The sequence below is a fragment of the Lathamus discolor genome, chromosome Z (genome assembly GCF_037157495.1).
Source record: "Lathamus discolor isolate bLatDis1 chromosome Z, bLatDis1.hap1, whole genome shotgun sequence".
Classification (NCBI taxonomy): domain Eukaryota; kingdom Metazoa; phylum Chordata; class Aves; order Psittaciformes; family Psittacidae; genus Lathamus; species Lathamus discolor.
Window position 1 is genome coordinate 111,273,166 of NC_088909.1, and position 19,271 is coordinate 111,292,436.

At 39.2% G+C, this 19,271-nt stretch overlaps 1 protein-coding gene across 1 annotated transcript in view; it reads left to right on the forward strand.

Annotated features, from left to right (window-relative positions):
* The window catches only part of DCC (DCC netrin 1 receptor), a 615,473-nt gene that overhangs the window by 295,194 nt on the left and 301,008 nt on the right, over positions 1 to 19,271 (forward strand). The window contains exons 4-5 of the mRNA XM_065661552.1: positions 8,487 to 8,637; positions 9,201 to 9,337. Of these exons, the coding sequence (XP_065517624.1) occupies positions 8,487 to 8,637; positions 9,201 to 9,337 (288 nt within the window). The remainder of the gene's footprint in view (positions 1 to 8,486; positions 8,638 to 9,200; positions 9,338 to 19,271) is intronic.

Consider the following 19,271-nt stretch of genomic DNA (forward strand, 5'->3'; position numbering starts at 1 on the left):
AACTTCACCTGACTGCCATGATTTTTCAAATACGATGGCCAGTGGCTTAGCAACTTCATTTGCCAGCTCCTTCAGGACCCATGGGTGGATTTTATCAGGTCCCATGGACTTGTGTGCGTACAGGTTCTTAAGATGTTCTCGAACCCGATTCTCTCCTACAGTGGGCCTAAGGTCTTCATTCTCACAGTCCCTGCGTCTCCCTTCCAAGACTTAGATGGTGCGGTGAGAGCATTTGCCAGTGAAGACCGAGGCAAAGAAGTCATTCAGAACCTCAGCCTTCTCCAAATCCTGTGTAGCCAGTCCTCCTGATAGCTTCTGGAGGAGGCCCATGTTGTCCTTTGTCTTCTGTTTGCAGGGTACCTATAGAATCCTTTCCTGTTATCTTTAACATCCCTAGCCAAGCTTAATTCTAACTGGGCCTTAGCTTTCCTAACCTGGTCCCTAGCTTCCCAGACAACATCCCTGTATTCTTCCCAGGCTGCCTGTCCTTGCTTCCACCTTTTATAGCCTTTTTTCCCCCCCTTTTAAGTTTCCTCAGCAGCTCCTTATCCATCCAAGGAGGTTTCCTGGCCCTCCTGCTGTACTTCCTTCTAGTCGGGATGCAGCACTCCTGAGCTTGAAGCAGGTGATCCTTGAATGCCAACCAACAGTCTTGGGCCCCCTGCCCTCTAGGTCTTTATCCCATGGAACCTTACTAAGCAGGTACTTGGAGAGGCCAAAGTCTGCTCTCTTGAAGTCCAGGGCAGTGAGCTTGCTGCACGCTCTTCTCACTGTCCTGAGGATCTCAAACTCAATCATCTCATGATTTCAAGTACCTGTGCTGACATGAGTGTACTCATGTACTTAGTACTATCTTGACATGAGTGGCTTGAAAAGCTGTTCCAAAGCCAGATGTTTTCAGATCATTGTATCTAAGTAAAAATGTAGCTCCTGGAGGAGCTGAGAAATTCTCAGGGCTGTTAATTCTTAACCATAAATTTTGAAGGTTCCAGTGGTGTGGAACAAACCAACCCTTGAGTACCTGATGGTGTGCCAGGCTGCCATCCCTGAGACACAAAATAATAGAATGATCCAAGCAACTAAAACCATTCAGTATCAGTGTATGAAAACAGATGATGTTAACATAATTTTTGGTTATGAACTTTATCATTGTAATAGGTTGGAAGGTGTCCCTGCTGACGTCAGGGTTTGGAACTAGATGATCTTTAAAGTTCCTTCCAAACCAAACCATTCTGTGATTCTATGATTTCTGGGAGGGTTTCTTGCCTAAAACGAGAGACTGAAAATCAGTAAAGGATCTGTGTGCTAGATCAGATTTGTACCTATCAAGCGTCCAAATAGAAAGAGTTACAGAGCAAGTACTTCTTTTTTTTTTTTAGTGGGAGTCCTCACTAACAGCCAGGGATATATTCTTGATAAAGTACTCTCTAATATAGGATAAAACAACAAAACTGCAGCTGAAGTTGTCTGCATGTATTACAGTGGTGGTGAACACCAAAGAATGTGGCTCACTAGACAGAAATTTATAAATGGGTCAGAATTAAGAAAAAAAAAAAAAAAGATTTTTAATGTGATGGGTCCTATTGGCCATGTCATAGGAGAGTCTAGGGCCTGGAGCAAATGCTTCCCTGTGACAAACATCTTGGGGTTCATTGTGGGTAATTGACAGAACAAAGGTGAAACAGTGCAGTGAGAGGCGAATGAGGTCCCAGTGAAGATAACAGCAGTGACGGCTGCGTCATGGTGCAGTAGATGCATGATGACATGCTGAGGTCCATGAGATGGAGTGTGCCTCACTGGGGACCACGTTTTCAGAAATGCTGCAGGAGGTTTCGAGGAGGTTTGGGAAATGGCCGTTAAAATTATTTGAAAGGTTTTCCCGTTTATCATTTGAAAACTATGGATCAGTTTGGGGCTGCTACTTGTTTCTAAAAATGGGGTAACCTGGTCTTTTTTTAATTATTTTAATTTTTATTTTTCATCTCAAAACAGTCTGAGACTGGTAGTAAAATCTTTTTCCTCTTCAAATATATTCATTTATCACTGCATTGGAAATCTTGTAATAGGTTCTTCCCTGTACTCAATAACTATATGGGTCAAGCCACTGTTCTTTAATTGCTTATGTCTTTGCATCTCAAGGACGATGTAGGTCCAAGGAATGCCTGCCAAAACTCTGATGATCACCTGAAAGTAAGAGTGTAAATGTGTTGCCACAGCCTCAACTCAGCTGTGTTCTCCATTTTCAGAGTAGAAGATAATGCAGTTGTGGAGCAGTTCCTCATTCTGTTTCAATTTTGCCTCTAAAATTTTAATGGCTAGAGAAAAAGCTTCCTCCTTTTGTCTTGTAAATACAAACCAGCAGTGACCCTTCTCTACCCCTGCATTAATAAAGTTTATATTATTCCTTTACTGAAGAATCAAAAAGAGTAAGTCAAAGGCCTGTAAATATTTTTGTCTTCATTATGTATGAGGAAACTGAGTGTCACGAAAGAAATCATCATTAAAGTTGGAAATAGGACTCCTGATGTACAGTCTCACATTCCAGCAGTGACTTGGCACAGTTTCCCTTGCACTTTAGTTAATGTATTTTGAAGAAGAGCGTCTTCACGCCCTGATGCGTGTTGGTGCTAATGTTGCAGTCTTTGTGTGTCCTTACTACTTAGATGACCCTGGTCATGACACATTCCAGAGCTTTGCTGAGCCAGGCTTGTGGTTTTGGGCAGGACAGAAGGGATGAAGCAGAAAAAATGAGGTGAAGGCAAAACCGCAAAATTCCACAGTATTGCTGCATTCTGGCTATACATTTTAATGTGTTCTGTAGATTGAGAGATCGGTATCATTTTAATGACAGATTTCTCTAATGCTGTTCACACATAACCCTTGCTTTGTCCTTGGGATTAAGTGTTCAGCCTCCAGGCACGATGGTGAGATCAGGTTGAGGGATTTTGCTGGCCTTTCTTCACTGAAAACAGAAATCAAAATTGGGTTTTATTTGGTATAAATCTTTGTGTCTTTTAATCAAATTTAGAAATGTGACTATGGACACTTAGAGATAGTCTGTCACATCAGTGTCACATTAAAGGCATCTCAGTTTGCAGTACAAAAACTATTGCAATAAAAAAAAACGTACTGGTAAAGTGTAATGTTACTCAAATGCATTCAGAAAAAAAATTTCATGGGTATGATGTGATGGGAGTCTTTCATCAATTGAAGAACACAAAAGCGCTGTAGCACAAAGTAGCTTAGCACAGTGAGATCCCATACTACAGGAGGCAACACATTTTTATGGAAGCATTTCTTTTTTTCAATACATAATGTAGCTAAACTACTGCAGTAGCGTTTTTCTCTTCGAGTGCCGAAGAACTGCATTTCTATTGCTGAATCCAAGTGAACTGCTTGCAACTTAATTTTCCTTGGAAGACAGAAATAAATAGCATTGCCTTTAGTTCCACTTGCTTGAGACAACTTGGCATGAGAGTTAAATATTTCCTCAACTTGTATCAATGCATAGTGACACAAATCTGAGGGTTTGTTGAGAGGGCCATCAGTGATTGACTATAAAATATGCTGGTAAATTGTGGCAGAAGCTATGCCTTCAACATAAGAATGTGAAAAAACCCTAATTCAAAGCTAGTCACTGCTGCTGAATACCTATATGTCCTCAGTTACGTGACAAAATATTTCAGTTGTTCCATCAACCATCTATAAGAAGGAGATGAATGGACTTTTTCTAATAAGGCTTTGTGAAGGTGTACTTTTTTTTTTTTTGCAGATAGCATGGTATTCTCAGGTATCAGTGCAATGGGGACTATTGGAATCACACACACATTCACAGGTCCTGTTTGTGGCTTTGAATCTCAACTATGCGTCACTAATTTAATGAGCATGGAAAATATATGTATAGCTGTGCCTCATTACTGCACATTGTGTGCTCAAGAAAAAGGCTAAGTATGAAATGAGAGGTTTTGCTTTGTTCAGGGAAAATAAGTTCTTATAGCTCACTGCTTCTTAATTGGTTTTAGGATTTTTTAGAATTTTTGGAGCTTTTTTTAGAATTGCTTATTCTTAGACATTAATATATAGAAAATTGTTAACTCATGTTATTATGGTAGGCTCTCTGCAGGTTGGGAAGCCAGTATAGCCCTGACTTCCACTGGCACCAGGCTCCAAGCACCTGCTGTGAGCACAGGCAGTAACGGGGGTCTATGACCCGTACATGGGAGCAGCTTGCTTCGTGTGGTCACAATCAAACAATTTTCCTTGGAAAGCTAATGTTGGAAAAGACCAAGAGGTGTTGGGTCACGTCCCCATGGATGGGGGCATCGCCATGAGATCAGGACACAAAAGACACATTGGTGCCCAAGAGCTTAAACCACGGCTGAAATAAACCCAATGCCTCTAATAGGCCACGGCTTCATGCGAAGAATTTCTCATCTGCTCAAGCTGGTCAGCAGTTAGTTGATTATGTGGGCTTGATTATAGCGTAGAAGTACCTTGTCAGGGATAATACACTGAGTGCTCTTCAATCAAGTGGAGGAGGGTTTAATGAGACTTTGGATATCTTTATAATCAGGACTGGACACCTTCCTTGAGCTCAGGACGGGTGTGATTCTGTGGCCTGTCTATACAAAACCCAAGATTTAATGACCCTTTAATCTTAAAAATCTGCTCATTTACTTTTCCTTTCTCTCGAATGTAAAAATTTAATTTGCTGTGCTGACCTTTTTCTATTTCTCAGCTCAAAATAACTGGTTGCACTCATGCAATGGCAAGGAGCTAGTTTTTAATCAGACAAGTCTGAATCAGATACTGAAATTGCTGCCTGGGCACTAGATGTGTTCCGCTTCCTTCAGCTCACAAAAAAGCCTGAGCATCTCATCAGGTCTGTTGCGTCACTGATGCATATTTTTGTAGGGTTTGCTCAGAACACATTTAGTGACTTTTTTTTGTTTTTATTATTATTGATCAATTTTTAATTTGTGTATTTTTTTCCACTGCCAAGCATATGTGAGTGGAGACCATACCACCTTCAGTATAACACTCTTCTGCAGAGGTTTGCACTCCATGATCCCACAGGCTTTTTGGTCAGTGAATTCTTTTAACATCTAACACCATGTGGTTGCTCAAGACAGATCACAGCTCTGAGAGGAAATTGTGGATGCCCTTCCTCAGGAAAAGGTGCTTTGCAAGACTCCTTGGTTCCTTGTAGGGCTACGTTTGAGTAGTTGTAGCTTCTGATAACAGTGTCTTTTGTGTTCTAGTTACTGAGCTCTAGTTTTAGGTCACCTCTGTTTTTTGGAAGGTGGCACAAAGCCCAGGGTTGTGATGTATCAACTTGAATAGTCTGTGATTACATGTCAGTCCTCCTCACTAAATAGCATTGTGTGTCACAAAAGCTGTGGGTTTGCTCCTTGATGCTTAAACAAAATGTGTTAGTTATTCCATCCAGACCTCTCCGGTAGTAAAACTGATTCTTTAGTGCATGGACACCAGGACTGACCGCAGTTGTGACTGCTGTGGTACAGCTGGTTTGCATAGTTTCCACCTCCTAGAAGAGACTAACCAGAGTAACATGCAGGTTCTGATCTTCATGGGTTTGAAATCCCAGCTCTCTCCCCCCTCTTATTTTCTGAAAATAATAAGGTATTTTCTTCTTTTTTTCCTTCCTGTAGCTGGCATTTTCTTTAATGCTGTGTGGCTTTAGCCTGATGACTGTACTCTGCACTCTCTGGTCAAGTAGAGATCAAGCAGCAAAATGTTGCTTCACAACTGACAAGTCTGGTTTACATCCACTTTATAGCTGTGTTTCCAGGAGATAGAGGGCTGTAGAGAAGATGCCGCTATTTCAGCTAGCAGCTGTATCATTAGGGAGTTCAGAAAAGCTCAAGTGCAAGCTTAGGCTTCTGTTTATGAGTCTTAATTGGAGAAAGAGATGGGGATGATGAAGAGCAAGCGACAGCAGTGCTATGGGGGAGACAGGACTCTCTCCTTTCTCCAGGCAATGCAGCATAGATGAGCATCATCCAGCTCAAGGCAATGCCGTTTTACAAGCACTATTGGCTCCTGGAGGCAAAAGGAACCATCCTAAATCAGAACTGTTGGAAAAGGGAGGTCAGCAGGAGATGAGGAGATGATTATTAAATGTTAAGCTTTAATGGGGATGAACGCAGAGATATATTACAGGGATGTGTAACAGTGGTAATTTCTCATTCTGGAATTATATGTAGCTACCCATTAAATACAAAACTAATTTCTAATACATTTTAGAAGAAAGTATTTTTTATAATCTTAGATATATGAAAAGATCCAAAAATTATAATAAAAAATACTTACCTACCTTTGAGTCCTTCCTCTGACATCTACCATTGTTGTCTAACAGTCTGAATCCCCACTTGGTGTTGGATGGTGACTTTGCCCTTTCAGTGTTCAGCAGTTTCCCATGTCGGCACCCTCTTACTTTAACCTTGGACTTGATCTAGCTGTATGCCTGCATACCTGAATACTAACTCCTTTCCTTTCACCTGGATATTCATTCAATTATGTCCCCCAGTAACACTGAAAATTTTGCCAGAGAAATTACAGGAGAGAGGAAATCTTCAGACTGGTGACAGAATCACAACGAAAACATTACTTTCGTTGGAGGAGTTAAGGCAGCAATAATGTCTCATTAATGTTGTTTTTAGTCTCCGGTGCAACACAAATGAATTATATATCCCTGTAAAATTTGAACATATTAGCCTGCTTTTTTTTTTTTTTTTTTTCAAGCACAGCACAGTAATATGTGTTGAAATACTTTTGTGTGGCTTCGGATTTTGCAGCTTTGTCTAATACCCAGCCTGTACCAGCTCTGGAATTCCATTTATTCCAGATGTATTTGACGAACCCTCTCAGCCAAATATATTCTGCTAAAGCCTGTGGTTTAAATTATTAATCATCTCCTTTTTATAACTTTAAATGTAATCTTCATTGGTGTAATTTCCCTATATTTTTATTGCTGTGCTTCTTACTGCTGCTCACGTCTTCCATCCTAACTAGGATCATTATTACAATCAGATGACCTCTTTGTGCTTTCAGAACTGAGTGCTTTTGAAGGGAAGGAGGCACTTCTGTATTAAGATCTGGATGCTATTTAGAGTTTTTAGTTTGCTTTCTGGTTTTGCACATCAATTTTCATATTTGCACACCCATCCTTAAAAAAAAATGAAAGCAAACCAACCAAAACCCCTTTGGTTTTCTGCTAATTGCTACCATGTATTTTAATTATTTACATTAATGTAATTTGTGTATTTGTGGTTGTTACAAGAGATGCCGTATGATTCACAGGCCAAAGGCCTGTGATCAGCTAAGACGTCTTCACAGATGGAAGCTATTGAGTTGTGTGTGATAACTTCTGCATCAGTTGCAATTACTGATGTCTGGGAATTGCATGTCCATCTGGTTACCGTAAGACGTTGAAATATGCTGCTGTTGTAAATCTATAACAAATACATGCAGCTAGTTACAGTTTCTTTCTACTTGTATGGAAGAACCAGTTAATTACTTGGAGATGATCCTGGAAGATCTTGTAGTTGTTAATTCTGTGGGAATATTCATTTATATTGTGTAATTTTTATGTTTGTGTCAAGAAACAAGGAATAATGTTTAATGGCTGTGGTCCAGCACATATTTTTCAACATCTGTGGTAAGAAATGAAGTCATTTTCAAGAGAAGGAACAGACTCATTAAACAGCAACTGATTTCCTTGGCGTATGGTTCTGTTTGCTTGTATTCCTCACATAAAGGGTGGGATTTGGGTCTAGGTTGTCCCCTGCTCAGTGGTGACCCACCCACAGCAGGCAGAGGCAGAGATTTAGTTTTTGTGCTTCCAGGGTTGTCTGAGACAGCCTCTTATAAGCAGGGCAAACGAGAATTTGAGGCACAGATCTTTCTACTTATTCCTTCTCAGTTCAGACCTTTCAAGTTATTTCATTCTTCATTTTTTGTCTTTTCCTAACCTAAAGATTTTCTTGTCTCCTCTCGCCTGCTTTACTTGTGAACTTCCCTCTTGCAACTGCAGAAAAGTGTTGTTAATCCAGTACCACTCTTAACCTTATGTATATTCCTGTCTTTTCTTGCCATGACTATACATTTTCCTGTGGCTTTCCAAGACCTGACTTTAATACCAGTCCTTTTGACTGTTTAATAAACAGTCCTTTATCACTTTCCCAAAAGCTGGTATTTGCCTGCCTTCAAATTGCTCCCTTGGGTTCAACATGTAGGCAGCTCTAAGACTGCCATTTGATACAAATCTTTTTATATTTTTGTACAGTGATTTTCCATTTTTCCCTTCAGTAAGAATCAGCGAAAGCTGTGGTCTCTCGGGCACGTTATTGATCAGATGTTTTATATTCCCCATTCCCTACAAAAAGAATATTGTATTGTTTTGTTTTGTTCTGTGGTTTGGGTGCTTTTTAAAGTGGATGACAATTGTCTCTTTCCTCTTGTAGATCCAGGTTTGCACAGGCAGCAGTTTTTCCTGCAGCGACCGTCTAACGTGGTGGCCATGGAAGGGAAAGATGCTGTTCTGGAATGCTGCGTTTCTGGGTACCCGCCTCCCACCTTTACATGGCTGCGAGGAGATGAAGTGCTCCCAATCAGGTAGCTCAGTCCTTTGTGCATCGCATACCTTAATGCTACATTCCTTGGGCAAACTAAAGGCAAACCACTGAGTGATGTTTTAAATTCAGTAGGGTGGACTTGGAGGCCACGAGATTTTTCCTCCTAAATGATGAGACTGGATGTATCTCTTAACCTGCTGCTATAACTCACCTTGTAGCTGCCCCATCCCTGGCAGTGTTCAAGGCCAGGATGGATGGGGTTTGGAGCAACCTGGTCTAGTGGAATGTGTCCCTGTCTTTTGCAGGGGTTTAGAACTGGACAATCCTTAAGGCCCTTTCCAACCTATACTGTTCTGTGATTCTGTGATAACTTTGGGAGCCAGTTCTAACCCTGTGCAATACTATGGCTGATACTATGAACTCTGCACCAAATCCAAGTGTGGAATTTGGTCATAAATGTGACCTGGCTGCTATTTAAAATGGAAGGGTAAAGCTATTAACAGCAAAGATAGTAGCTGAGAATTAGTGTGTGATTTACTGTGTATATTTTTCTACGTTGTGATAACACCTTAACACACTGCGGACGTGTTACCAATGTTTCAGGTCCAAAAAATATTCCTTGTTGGCTGGGAGTAACCTCCTCATATCAAATGTGACTGATGATGATTCTGGAACATACACATGTGTAGTCACCTACAAAAATGAGAACAGCAGCGGCTCTGCAGAGCTGTCAGTGATGGGTGAGTACACGAACTGTGGTTTTCCAGGAACACTTTTAATTATACCCTTTTCCAGAACAACTTTATTTTCAGAACTCCAAATAACTGCAAACTGTACAAGTCCCTCCCCTGGTCTGCTCAGGTATTCACACCTATGAAAGTCATCCTGTGAATCTCTGAATACCTTCCACCATGCCCAATAGTCTTTCTGCTGCTGAACATCTTACATCTTCAGATGTTAATTGCTACTGCCTAATGCTCATGGACCTTTCCTTTTATTTCTCCCTCCTGAAGCCACATTTTTGGCATTAAAATGATTGTACCTGTTGTGCATGGCATAAAGCACAGCGGGTTGGAAATCAGGTTTAAAGCTTTTGGGGTTTTTACTTATTTGTCATGAACAGCCAATACGGTAAGATAAGAAAAAACAATGTATTTAGCATCTTCCCATCAAATTTACAAAAATTCAAATACATGCATGGAAGTCTTCACTCTGCAGTGATGTTCTGAGGATTCCCACTGTTAAATCTTATGAAAGCACCCTCTAACAGAACCTGCTTTCCTCCACACTCCTTCCTCGTGGCAAATATTAATGAAATCCAAAATCTGTTTAAGTCTAATAGCTGCCTTTTCCCTTTTTGCTTTATTTAAACCACTGAACAATAGCAGAGCACATTAGTGTTACTCAGTAAGATCTAAAGAATAGCATAGTTAGTACTTAGTCAAACAATAACGTGTTTCAATGTGCTGTTCATTTTGCATTCCAGCTTTAAAGCTTATGCGTGAAAAATACTTTCATTAGTGAATAGAGCCTTAATTTGGATTATAGGATATTCAGTGCTTGTAAAACAATATCCTTTTATGAAGCCATAATAAAATATAATAATTAGTGGTGATGGAGGGTTCAGTTCTATTTCTTTAGGTACATTAATTTGATGCATTCTTTTGCTGGATAAAAATAAAAATGTGGAATTTTTGTTGTGGAAGCTTATTAATTATGGAATCATTTTCATTATAAGGAATCAAATATTGAAAAGGCAGGTAAGTTGTTGGGCAGTACACTTTATTTGCCTTACTGGAATGTGTTGACTCCAAATCTAGTGTGCAGCAGGGATTGTTACTTGAAAAGCAGAAATAGATCACACCAATATTTTTCCCCAACAAGAGATTGCAATGTCTGTTGGTGAGAACAACTGTGGCTGGAGGATCGTGACATAGATCACGTCTGACCATGCAGTTCCTGTGAAAATTAATAGGAGATTCGCATCTTATTCATTTATGTACCTATTGAAAAATTTATTCCTGTCTGCAGTCAGTCTGTAATGCATATAACTTTGCTTCATTATGACTTCTGTTGTGTGTCATGTAAAAATTAGGGGTACATAAATTTTCATGCGCATTGAGAGGAATGCAATGGCAAAATGACATAGCTGTAAAGATGAGTTTAAGGTGATGAAAATCTCCAGAAGAAGACAGAATGCCAAGGTAGAGCTAAGAACGAAACTAGACTGACACAAGCATGAAAGAATTCACAATTACTGATTCTATGCAGTTTCAAGGGAAAACCAAAATGGCATTGCCATGGCCCAACACAATTGCATTCACCCTGTTGGTAGAGCAAAGGTTTATTTGGTAAAGTTTCTGTTCACATAGGGAGTTCACAAATACAGAATAAAAAAAAAAAAAAAAAAAAGAAGAGCTGTAACTTAGGCCCAATATTGATGTACATTTCTTATTTTCATGAGTAAACCACTCATTTGTGGCAGACTTAACTGAAAAATGAACACCATGTTCATGAATGTTTGTATTAGTAAGAGAAAATGCTCAGAGAATTCAAAGGAAATTACATGACTAAACTGGAGAGATGACAGAGATCCCCTGATAACTTTCTTTGCAGAGTAATGTGCCAGAATTCTGAACTTGTTCAGAATCTGTTTATTTTCTGAATCTATCCTTATTAGTAGGAAACTCTCAAAAGTGCTGGAGTTTCTCATGTAATCATTGTATCTCATAAACAGAATAATTGATTGATAGCTCTTTTCTTACTGGCTAGATAAAAATGCAAATATTTCTGTGTTTCCTTAGAGTTAATATGCTTGTTTATTTAAAAACCTGTAAATTACCCATCGGTATATTGTTGCAAGACCCATTTTTTTTATATTGACATAGTCTTTTAATTTTTAGGGTATCTGTAGTGTGAAGGGGAATAAATGAGACATTTGCAGTCAGAGTGCAAGAAAAATTAACAGTCCAATAATTATCTTCTCTAAAGTCTGAATAGATGATATTAGATCAAAGTTAGCTGCATCACATGGTAGCAAGATGCTTTTGATCTTTTAAATAATGAGGCTATTTACAAGAATCAGAAAGCGTTTCACAATGGAGTTCCTGTCAGTGCTTTTAAAGAGCTAAAAATAACCTCCTCTGTCTTGGACATAGGTCTAAAATGGGAAGAGGTGAATGAATTTGCAAGAAAAGGTAATATATTGTGCTAAATTTCAATTTTGGATCATGGACTTTTAGCAATATTTTGCCACACCTCTCTATGCAATGAAAATTAAAGGGTGCAGTGCAGATAACCCAGTTACTATATAAATCATCTGCGTGCTCTATAGCTTTAGAGAGCTTAGTGTTTAAATAAATGTTTGAAGATGATTAAATGTGTTAACCAGTGTCAACTACAGTTATTTTCTAAATATTTTCTAGCTTTCAGAATTGTATTTTGGGATTGTTCCCTATTGCCCTTTGAGGTTTGGTTGGTTGGTTGGTTGGTTGTGGGGTTTTTTTATACACCTTTTCTGTTTCATGTTGTGTTAAGCAAGTCTGAAAGCCTGCTTATCGCTTTTAGCCCTGCCCCAACTCTGTAATTGTTTTGAAAGTGACAAAATCCAGAATAAAATAATTTCCATATCCTGTACCTACATGTAGAATCTCACTCTGATTGCAGCCCTGTTTAGTGGTGGGAAAAATGTTTGGGACTTCAGGTCCTGCTAGAGATTTAAGAGAGATCTAATTCTATAAACCCCCAGTTTTCTGTATGTGGTATAACTGAATTAATAGATTTGCCGATATGCTGTCATACCTCATTTCTTTTTCTTCCTGCTTAGTATTTGGATTGTCCCTTAACTGTGTCAAGGATATTCTGTGGATACAGGAGGGGAAGAACATTGCATCATCTGAAAGTTATGTCGACTAACTAGTCTTTTCATAATAATGCATATATTGAGAATAACACCATCAATGCTCTGAATCAGGCAGCAATTTCTAAATTAATCAAGATTGAGGTGATATATTCCTTATTTTATTTCCTTAAAGTGTCCCTTAAGGAGGAATAGAGAGGGTAACAATTTGCTAGTAGTGTTGGGTCAGGAATGCTAGTTTTAGGTACTCTTAAGTCACTGCCTAGAGTAAAAGAAAGTAGCAGCAAAAGCCAAAAAAACCCTGGATTTGAAAGGCAGCGTTTGCTGAGAAATACTTGTTTTTTCTGAACATCCATATGTATAAGCTACAAACAACTTGACTGCAATCCGGAAGCATTTTTTCTATGCACATGCCTTTTACTATGGAATTCTTAATATGAAGTGTTTTTAGCACTGGTTTTGTTTGCTGTTGCGGAAGGAAAGCTACATCAAAGTTAAGGCCACATGAGACAAGTGGCTCATAAAATCACCTGGGTTTTTGACAAGGGTGAATGATTGTAAGCACTGTGCATCTTGGTTAAATCAGTTTTACTTCTGGCTCTGCTGCATAAATTCCTGTAGCAAAATGGTTATTCAGAGATCAAGGTCATGGAAAGTACTGCATTAAGCAGGCGTGGATCATGTTGTTGTGTGTGAATCACTTAGGTAGAAAGTAGTATTAAGAAGGAAACCCACATCAGCATAACGTGGCTTGACACAGCAAGGAAAGCATGAAAAGTGAGAAGCCTGTCAACATTTTCTTCATGAGCGCTGCCTAAGTTGGTCTCAAAACTGCATTGGTCCTGAAATGTTTACAAAAACAGTTACAGTCTATTGCTAATGTTAAACCCCGTGATTGATATATTTGGAAAATATATATTGGATATATTGGATATAATGGATATATTTGCTACCTCATTGATATATTTGGAAAAACAGTTTCCAAAATACCAAAGATTATCCACTGGTATAAACCTGTAGAGGAGCAGGCAAATCTTCAGTGTGTGGACAGTGCAGCAGTTGGTGAACCCAAGAAAAACTTGAGCAACCTGAGGGTCTGTTTCTGTGCGATTCCACGTTGTGGAGTGAGTTAATTTTGTTCATGTCTTGAGATCTTGTTGAAGAAACAAAGCACAAAATAGATGATTTCACTGTCCTCTGCTCTGAGTTTATAGACTGGACACAAGGGGAAATCTTTCGCAACGAGAACAACCAGCTATTGGAATAATCTCCCCATGAAAGTGGTGGACACCCAGCATCGGACACTTAAGGTTTGGCTGGACAGGGTGCTGGGACATATAGTCTAGGTCATGCTTTGCTCGGAAAGGTTGGATAGATGATCCTTGAGGGCCTTTCCAACCTGATACTCTATGATTCTTTATGGAACGGAATATATGTACGTGTGAACTGGCAGGATAAAGCAGCACAGTAATATATGCTCAATCTCATCATGATTTACTTTAGGCAAAAATGAGAGAAAGGAACACAAACCCCAATCTCTCCTCAAAGCAAAGACTGCCTGTCTCCCATTCATTTTCTTGATAAGTTTCAATACTGAAAAATTCTGTGGAAATAGAAACTTTCATACCATTCTCTGTATTTCTTGCTAGCATAGCTTTGAGTTTGTGACATGGCAACGTACGTTTTCCACCCCTGCAGCTCCTCTGTCAAGTCAATCAGACAGAAGCATCCAATGTGACATTCCTTTACCGTTTCCCAGAAGGTTGATGGAGCTGAGGGGTCTAGTTCTTACTGAGATGAGAGAAAATTAATGGTATCATCACCTGAAAATATGAAAGTATTTAATTTAGCCTTTGGGAAGAGACGACTTTTTCAGGGTGTTGATGTGGAACAGGCAACCCAAGCTCTGTTGGAAATACTGCTGCAATGGAACCAGGCTTTCTAAGATAAAGGTGCTGAAATAGATGGATCAATAAGTCTTTTGTTTTCACTGTCTTTTATTTAGAGAATTTTAAAAATGTATTACTTAATCAATAGTGTTCAATGGCTTCTGTCCAGCAAAAATATATTTGGAGGGTGTTTAAAATTAATTTTATGCCACTGAAGCTGAAACATTTCCTTTTCAAAATCAGTTACCAACCGTTGCACTGCTAACAGAGAGGGTGCTATGGTTGCACAGTGCTAAACACAGTGACAGTAAAATAATGTTATGGGGGTGCCCTGTTAGCTGATCTCGAAAGGTTATTTACTGCCTTTCATAAGTTTGTTTTTGCTTTCTGGAGTGGTGCAGTTAAAGAGAGAACATAAGGACAGAAACAGTTTTGAAGGATGATCTGTTGAACAGGGCCTTGAGCAACCTGGTCCTGCGGAAGATGTCCCTGCCTGTGACAGGGGGTTGAAACTATGTGATCTTAAGGTCCTTTCCAACCCAAACCACTCTATGATTCCATGGAGGAGGGAAAGGGGCTGCCCTTGCTGAGACTGCTCTGTGAACAGTATTTTATTAATATGATAGAAATAGGGAACGAGATAGCGCATGCATGGCTAAACGCCTGGCATGTCTGCAGTCCTGCTGAGTCAGTGCAAGTACTGGAATCAGCAGAGTTTTGCAGAAATTTTTGCAGTTTTCGTTTTACGTGTGAACATGGTTGATGTTCTGTTGCTTGTTGTTGTTGTTTTTTTGATATATCTTAAACTACATGAAGCAGTTCAACTAAGCAGGCCAAACAGTCCAAGCAGAATGACTGGCTTATCCAGCACCTTCAATGAGCCAAGAAATTTGCTTCATGACTGAATGCCCTTCAGACAGACAAAATATTTGAGTAGGCACGACTGTTAACAACACTGCTGCAAATTTAAAGCTGGTAAAATTATTTATTTTTCCCTTTTAAACAGTGTTATATTAATCCATGGAGCTTCTCATCAGAGTATAGCACTGGGACCAAGATACTTGTAGATTGATTCGAGATTTGACATTGTTTTATTGGATGTAGGGGCATAGAACATCAAAGAAAATAGGATTTCAAGTCTCTTCTGTATGTCCGTGTTTTTATAGAAACAGAAGATACGTTTATATATGTGTATGTTTATCTCCGTGTGTGAGCTCCAGGGCTGACTTAATCCTTTATGGGAAGAAACATACTTCTATATAATAATTATCATATCATATTATGTCATATCATGTTATGTTATATGTTATATGCATATAGTATTATGTGCATATATTATTCTGTACCTAGTTCCACAAAGCTTCTACCAGCTTACTCTGCTGTTGATACAGGCTAGTACTTGCAGTGAGGCTGTACTTCAGTGAGCACCATTCTGTTCTTTGAGTATTTAAGTATTTTTTCTTTTCGAGTACCGTCTGATATCTTATTTTGCTTTTAACACAGTTTGAAGAATTTGTTCTGACTGATTTTCCTTTAATGGAGTCTGTGAATAATGAGGTGAATGCCTACTTGCAGGTAAAGGGAAGCTCATCCTGGTAATTGTGCGCGATTGAAGGACAGTCAGCTAATTTTTATTGCCATGGATGGAATGGGAGTTGAGTACCTAATTCAGACTAATCTGGAAATGTAATGCTTGTCAATGCATCATGAGTATCAAATACTTATTCTGCACCTGACACTTATAAAAAGCACTTGAGTGAAACTCCAATGTTGCCATTTTCTGATAATGGTGTTTAAATTCAATCCTATTAAAAATAAATATACCTAACAAGCTCTGTGATACAGATGCTCACTTGGCTGATCATAGGAAAATTGCTGTGTCTGGGTATGATCTACAGGTTTATGTTTAATGGAAAAATATTAATGCAGAAATCCCTTTGAATCCACAGCAGAATGAATGTTGGAAGTACAACTGTAAAAGATCTAGTCATGGTTTAATTTTTAAACTTTTTATTTTGTGGATTAACCCACACTAGTTACAGAGATATTCTGCCAAATAGCTCATTAAAGAAGCTATTTTCTACCAGAAAGGAACTTATCTGCTGCTGGCAGCACTGAGCATGGTGGTGTGTTTGGGTGCCCAGTGACTGTGGGCTGGTTTCCATCGAGGGCAATGTCAGGAGTTACACCGTAAGTATCCTTGACAATGTGACTCTGGAATACAGCATGGGACCAACTGAGATGTTCTCCATCCCAGGTGGTGGCACAGTTTGCTGCCCCAGCTAGCTGCTTCAGCCACCTCTAACCAAAGTATTCTGTTTGGTTCTACCTTCTAGGGCCATGCTTATGGGCATAAGTGCTAAATGAGATGTAAAGAACTGCCTAAGGTCAAGTTCCTGCCCCTGGGTCAGGGCAATCCCCAGCACAAACACAGGCTGGGAGACACTGGATGGAGCAGCCCTGAGAAGAAGGAGTTGGGGGTGTTGAGTAAGGAGAAGTTCCCCACGACCCAGCTTCTTTATCACTTTGGTATTTACATTAAAGTGTGAAATAGGTCTGTTCCGATCATCAAACAGGATAAGGCAAAGCACAATGGAAAACAGAGGTATATTTACTTTCACTGTGCAGTTCCTCAGCAATGGCATCTGCTTATAGCAGTCAGCTGCTTCTATGAACATCTAATGATACTGCTAGGAATCTTTTATACTATGGTATTGTAATTACTATGTTAGTATGGTTTAGCCCCATGCTATTTCCAATTAGAAGAGAATGTTACATACTTTCCAAAAAAAAAATTGAAAGTGACAAGTAAAGACGATGCAAATGAAATGAGAATTTCCCCATATTGCTGGCCAGGTTTGAGAAATAAAAACAACAGATGTCTGCATACATTTTAAACAGCTTGTTTAAAAAAATAGTAATAAAAAAAAATAAATCCAAAACTGAAAAAAACACAAACCCACAGAAGGGTTTTTTTTTGTTTTTAACTAAATGTTTTAGGCAGAAATCTCCCTAAGAGAGGAAAGGCCCTCAGTACTTAACCTGACCCTTGGCTGTTCAGCTCTGATTTTCTAGTTTGTATCTTTGCCTCCATGGAGAGAGGAGCCTACAGCTGCCTTACTTCTGAGAGTAGTCTTCTATCTCTTGTACAGTAAATTGAGAACTGCATGAATATACATTGGAACAAGAGAAGTGGTTTCATTTGCCCTTGGAGTGGTTTGCTGTCTGTTATAGGGTCCTCCATAGTGCTTTCTGCAACAATGTACTGCAGAACAAGTCATCCAGGAACTTCCATAAGACAGTCAAGATATGTAGATCTCATTGCATTGCATGCTCATGTCTCAAAATATAAATAAATTAGTTTTTGTTACAACTTTTATCAGTTTACAGACATATGTGAATAGTTTTTAAGAACAGGTTGCACAAGCAGTTATCAGGCAAAAAAATGCTTTATTCTGAAATATCACATCTTTAAAATCAGAATTGGGGCAGAGTGTCACAAGAAAGAGGAAAGTTAGCATCACTGTGCTTATGCACTGTTGTGCTCCCAGTGCTCTATTTATAAGATGTGATGAAATGCAGCTTTCGTTAGACCTTTTTTTGTTCTCTTTGCCTTCTGGCTCTGGTTTGATGACAAGAATGATTGGCCATCAGTTTGATTATTGGTTATAAAAGGTTCTTAATTAAATGAATGGTGAACTGCCCTCAGTTATGGAGTGGTTCCCATTAAACTACAAGATTAACAGAAATTAATGCAGCTGCCAAAATTCAGTTATTAAAAAAAAAAGGCAGGAGAGTGTCCAAGACTGAAAAATGTTTGTGACTGATAACGTATGTATGTCAGCAGCATTCCAGTGGCTTTTCCATGCTTTTAGTATTCTTCAGATTCCTAAAAGTGCTTTATGCTGGCTTCAAGGGTATGCTTGCGGCTTGCTGGGAAAGTGTTTACAGCTCACAGTAGTGATTATCTGTTAAAACCACTTGGGACTTTGAGACTACTCAAATTCAGCATGTGAAATGTGTATATTCCAATTGTAAGGGAGAAGCTCTCAAAAGTCTTTTGAGCAAATGGTTCCGATTAGTTTAACAAGAAAATATTGAGCAGAGTATAGAACAGGCTTCCTACGAGGTGGCTTGGGTTAATATGTACATTTACGAGCTTAGACAAACAGTTCACTATGCCGGGGGAAAGAGTGAACTCAATTTAGACACTGTCTGCATCATTGTTCATAGGAACTGCATAAACAAGCTGGCACTGAATCTGCTATGGCTGCTAAATAATTGCAGCTTTTGAAATAACAGGATTTCTTTTTTTCCTGCTGCCCAAGGGAAATGTTCAACACAAGTACAAGTTGTTTTTCATAAGTATATTTAGATATATAGTTACAGAGTTAACAGAAAATTGCTTTTGTTCGTGTAATTCCATATCTTATTGCAGTGTCTGGCTGTAATATGGTTCTGGACTCCAGAAAAGCTCCTGATGTGGCAATGTTCTCCAGTGGAGAATGGGTGCAGCCAGACAGTGCATGGTGATAGCATTTTTTACATACACACAAAGCCATTTAAATTTCCTGCGAAATACCAACTTCACTGAATATTAGCCTCAGCAGCTGAGTGATGCTGAAGCTACCAACCTGATCAATCTGATCTGATGAAGCTACATCCCTGATCAAAGCATGCTTTATTCTCAGCTATACAGCAGCTGCAGGTATCTGAAACTAACACTGCCCATCAGGTGGGAAGGGCTGGCACATTCAGGCAAAGACAGATTTTAAAACATGCAGCATTTCTAACATACTTTAAGTAACTTTGACTTTAGTTTTGAAGGACTTGTACAGCTGACATCTGGGGTTTTTTTGATCCCTTTTAAGCCTTGGAGGTGTATTGAATATGCACAGCATGGGGTTTGTTAGGAACATTTCGTCA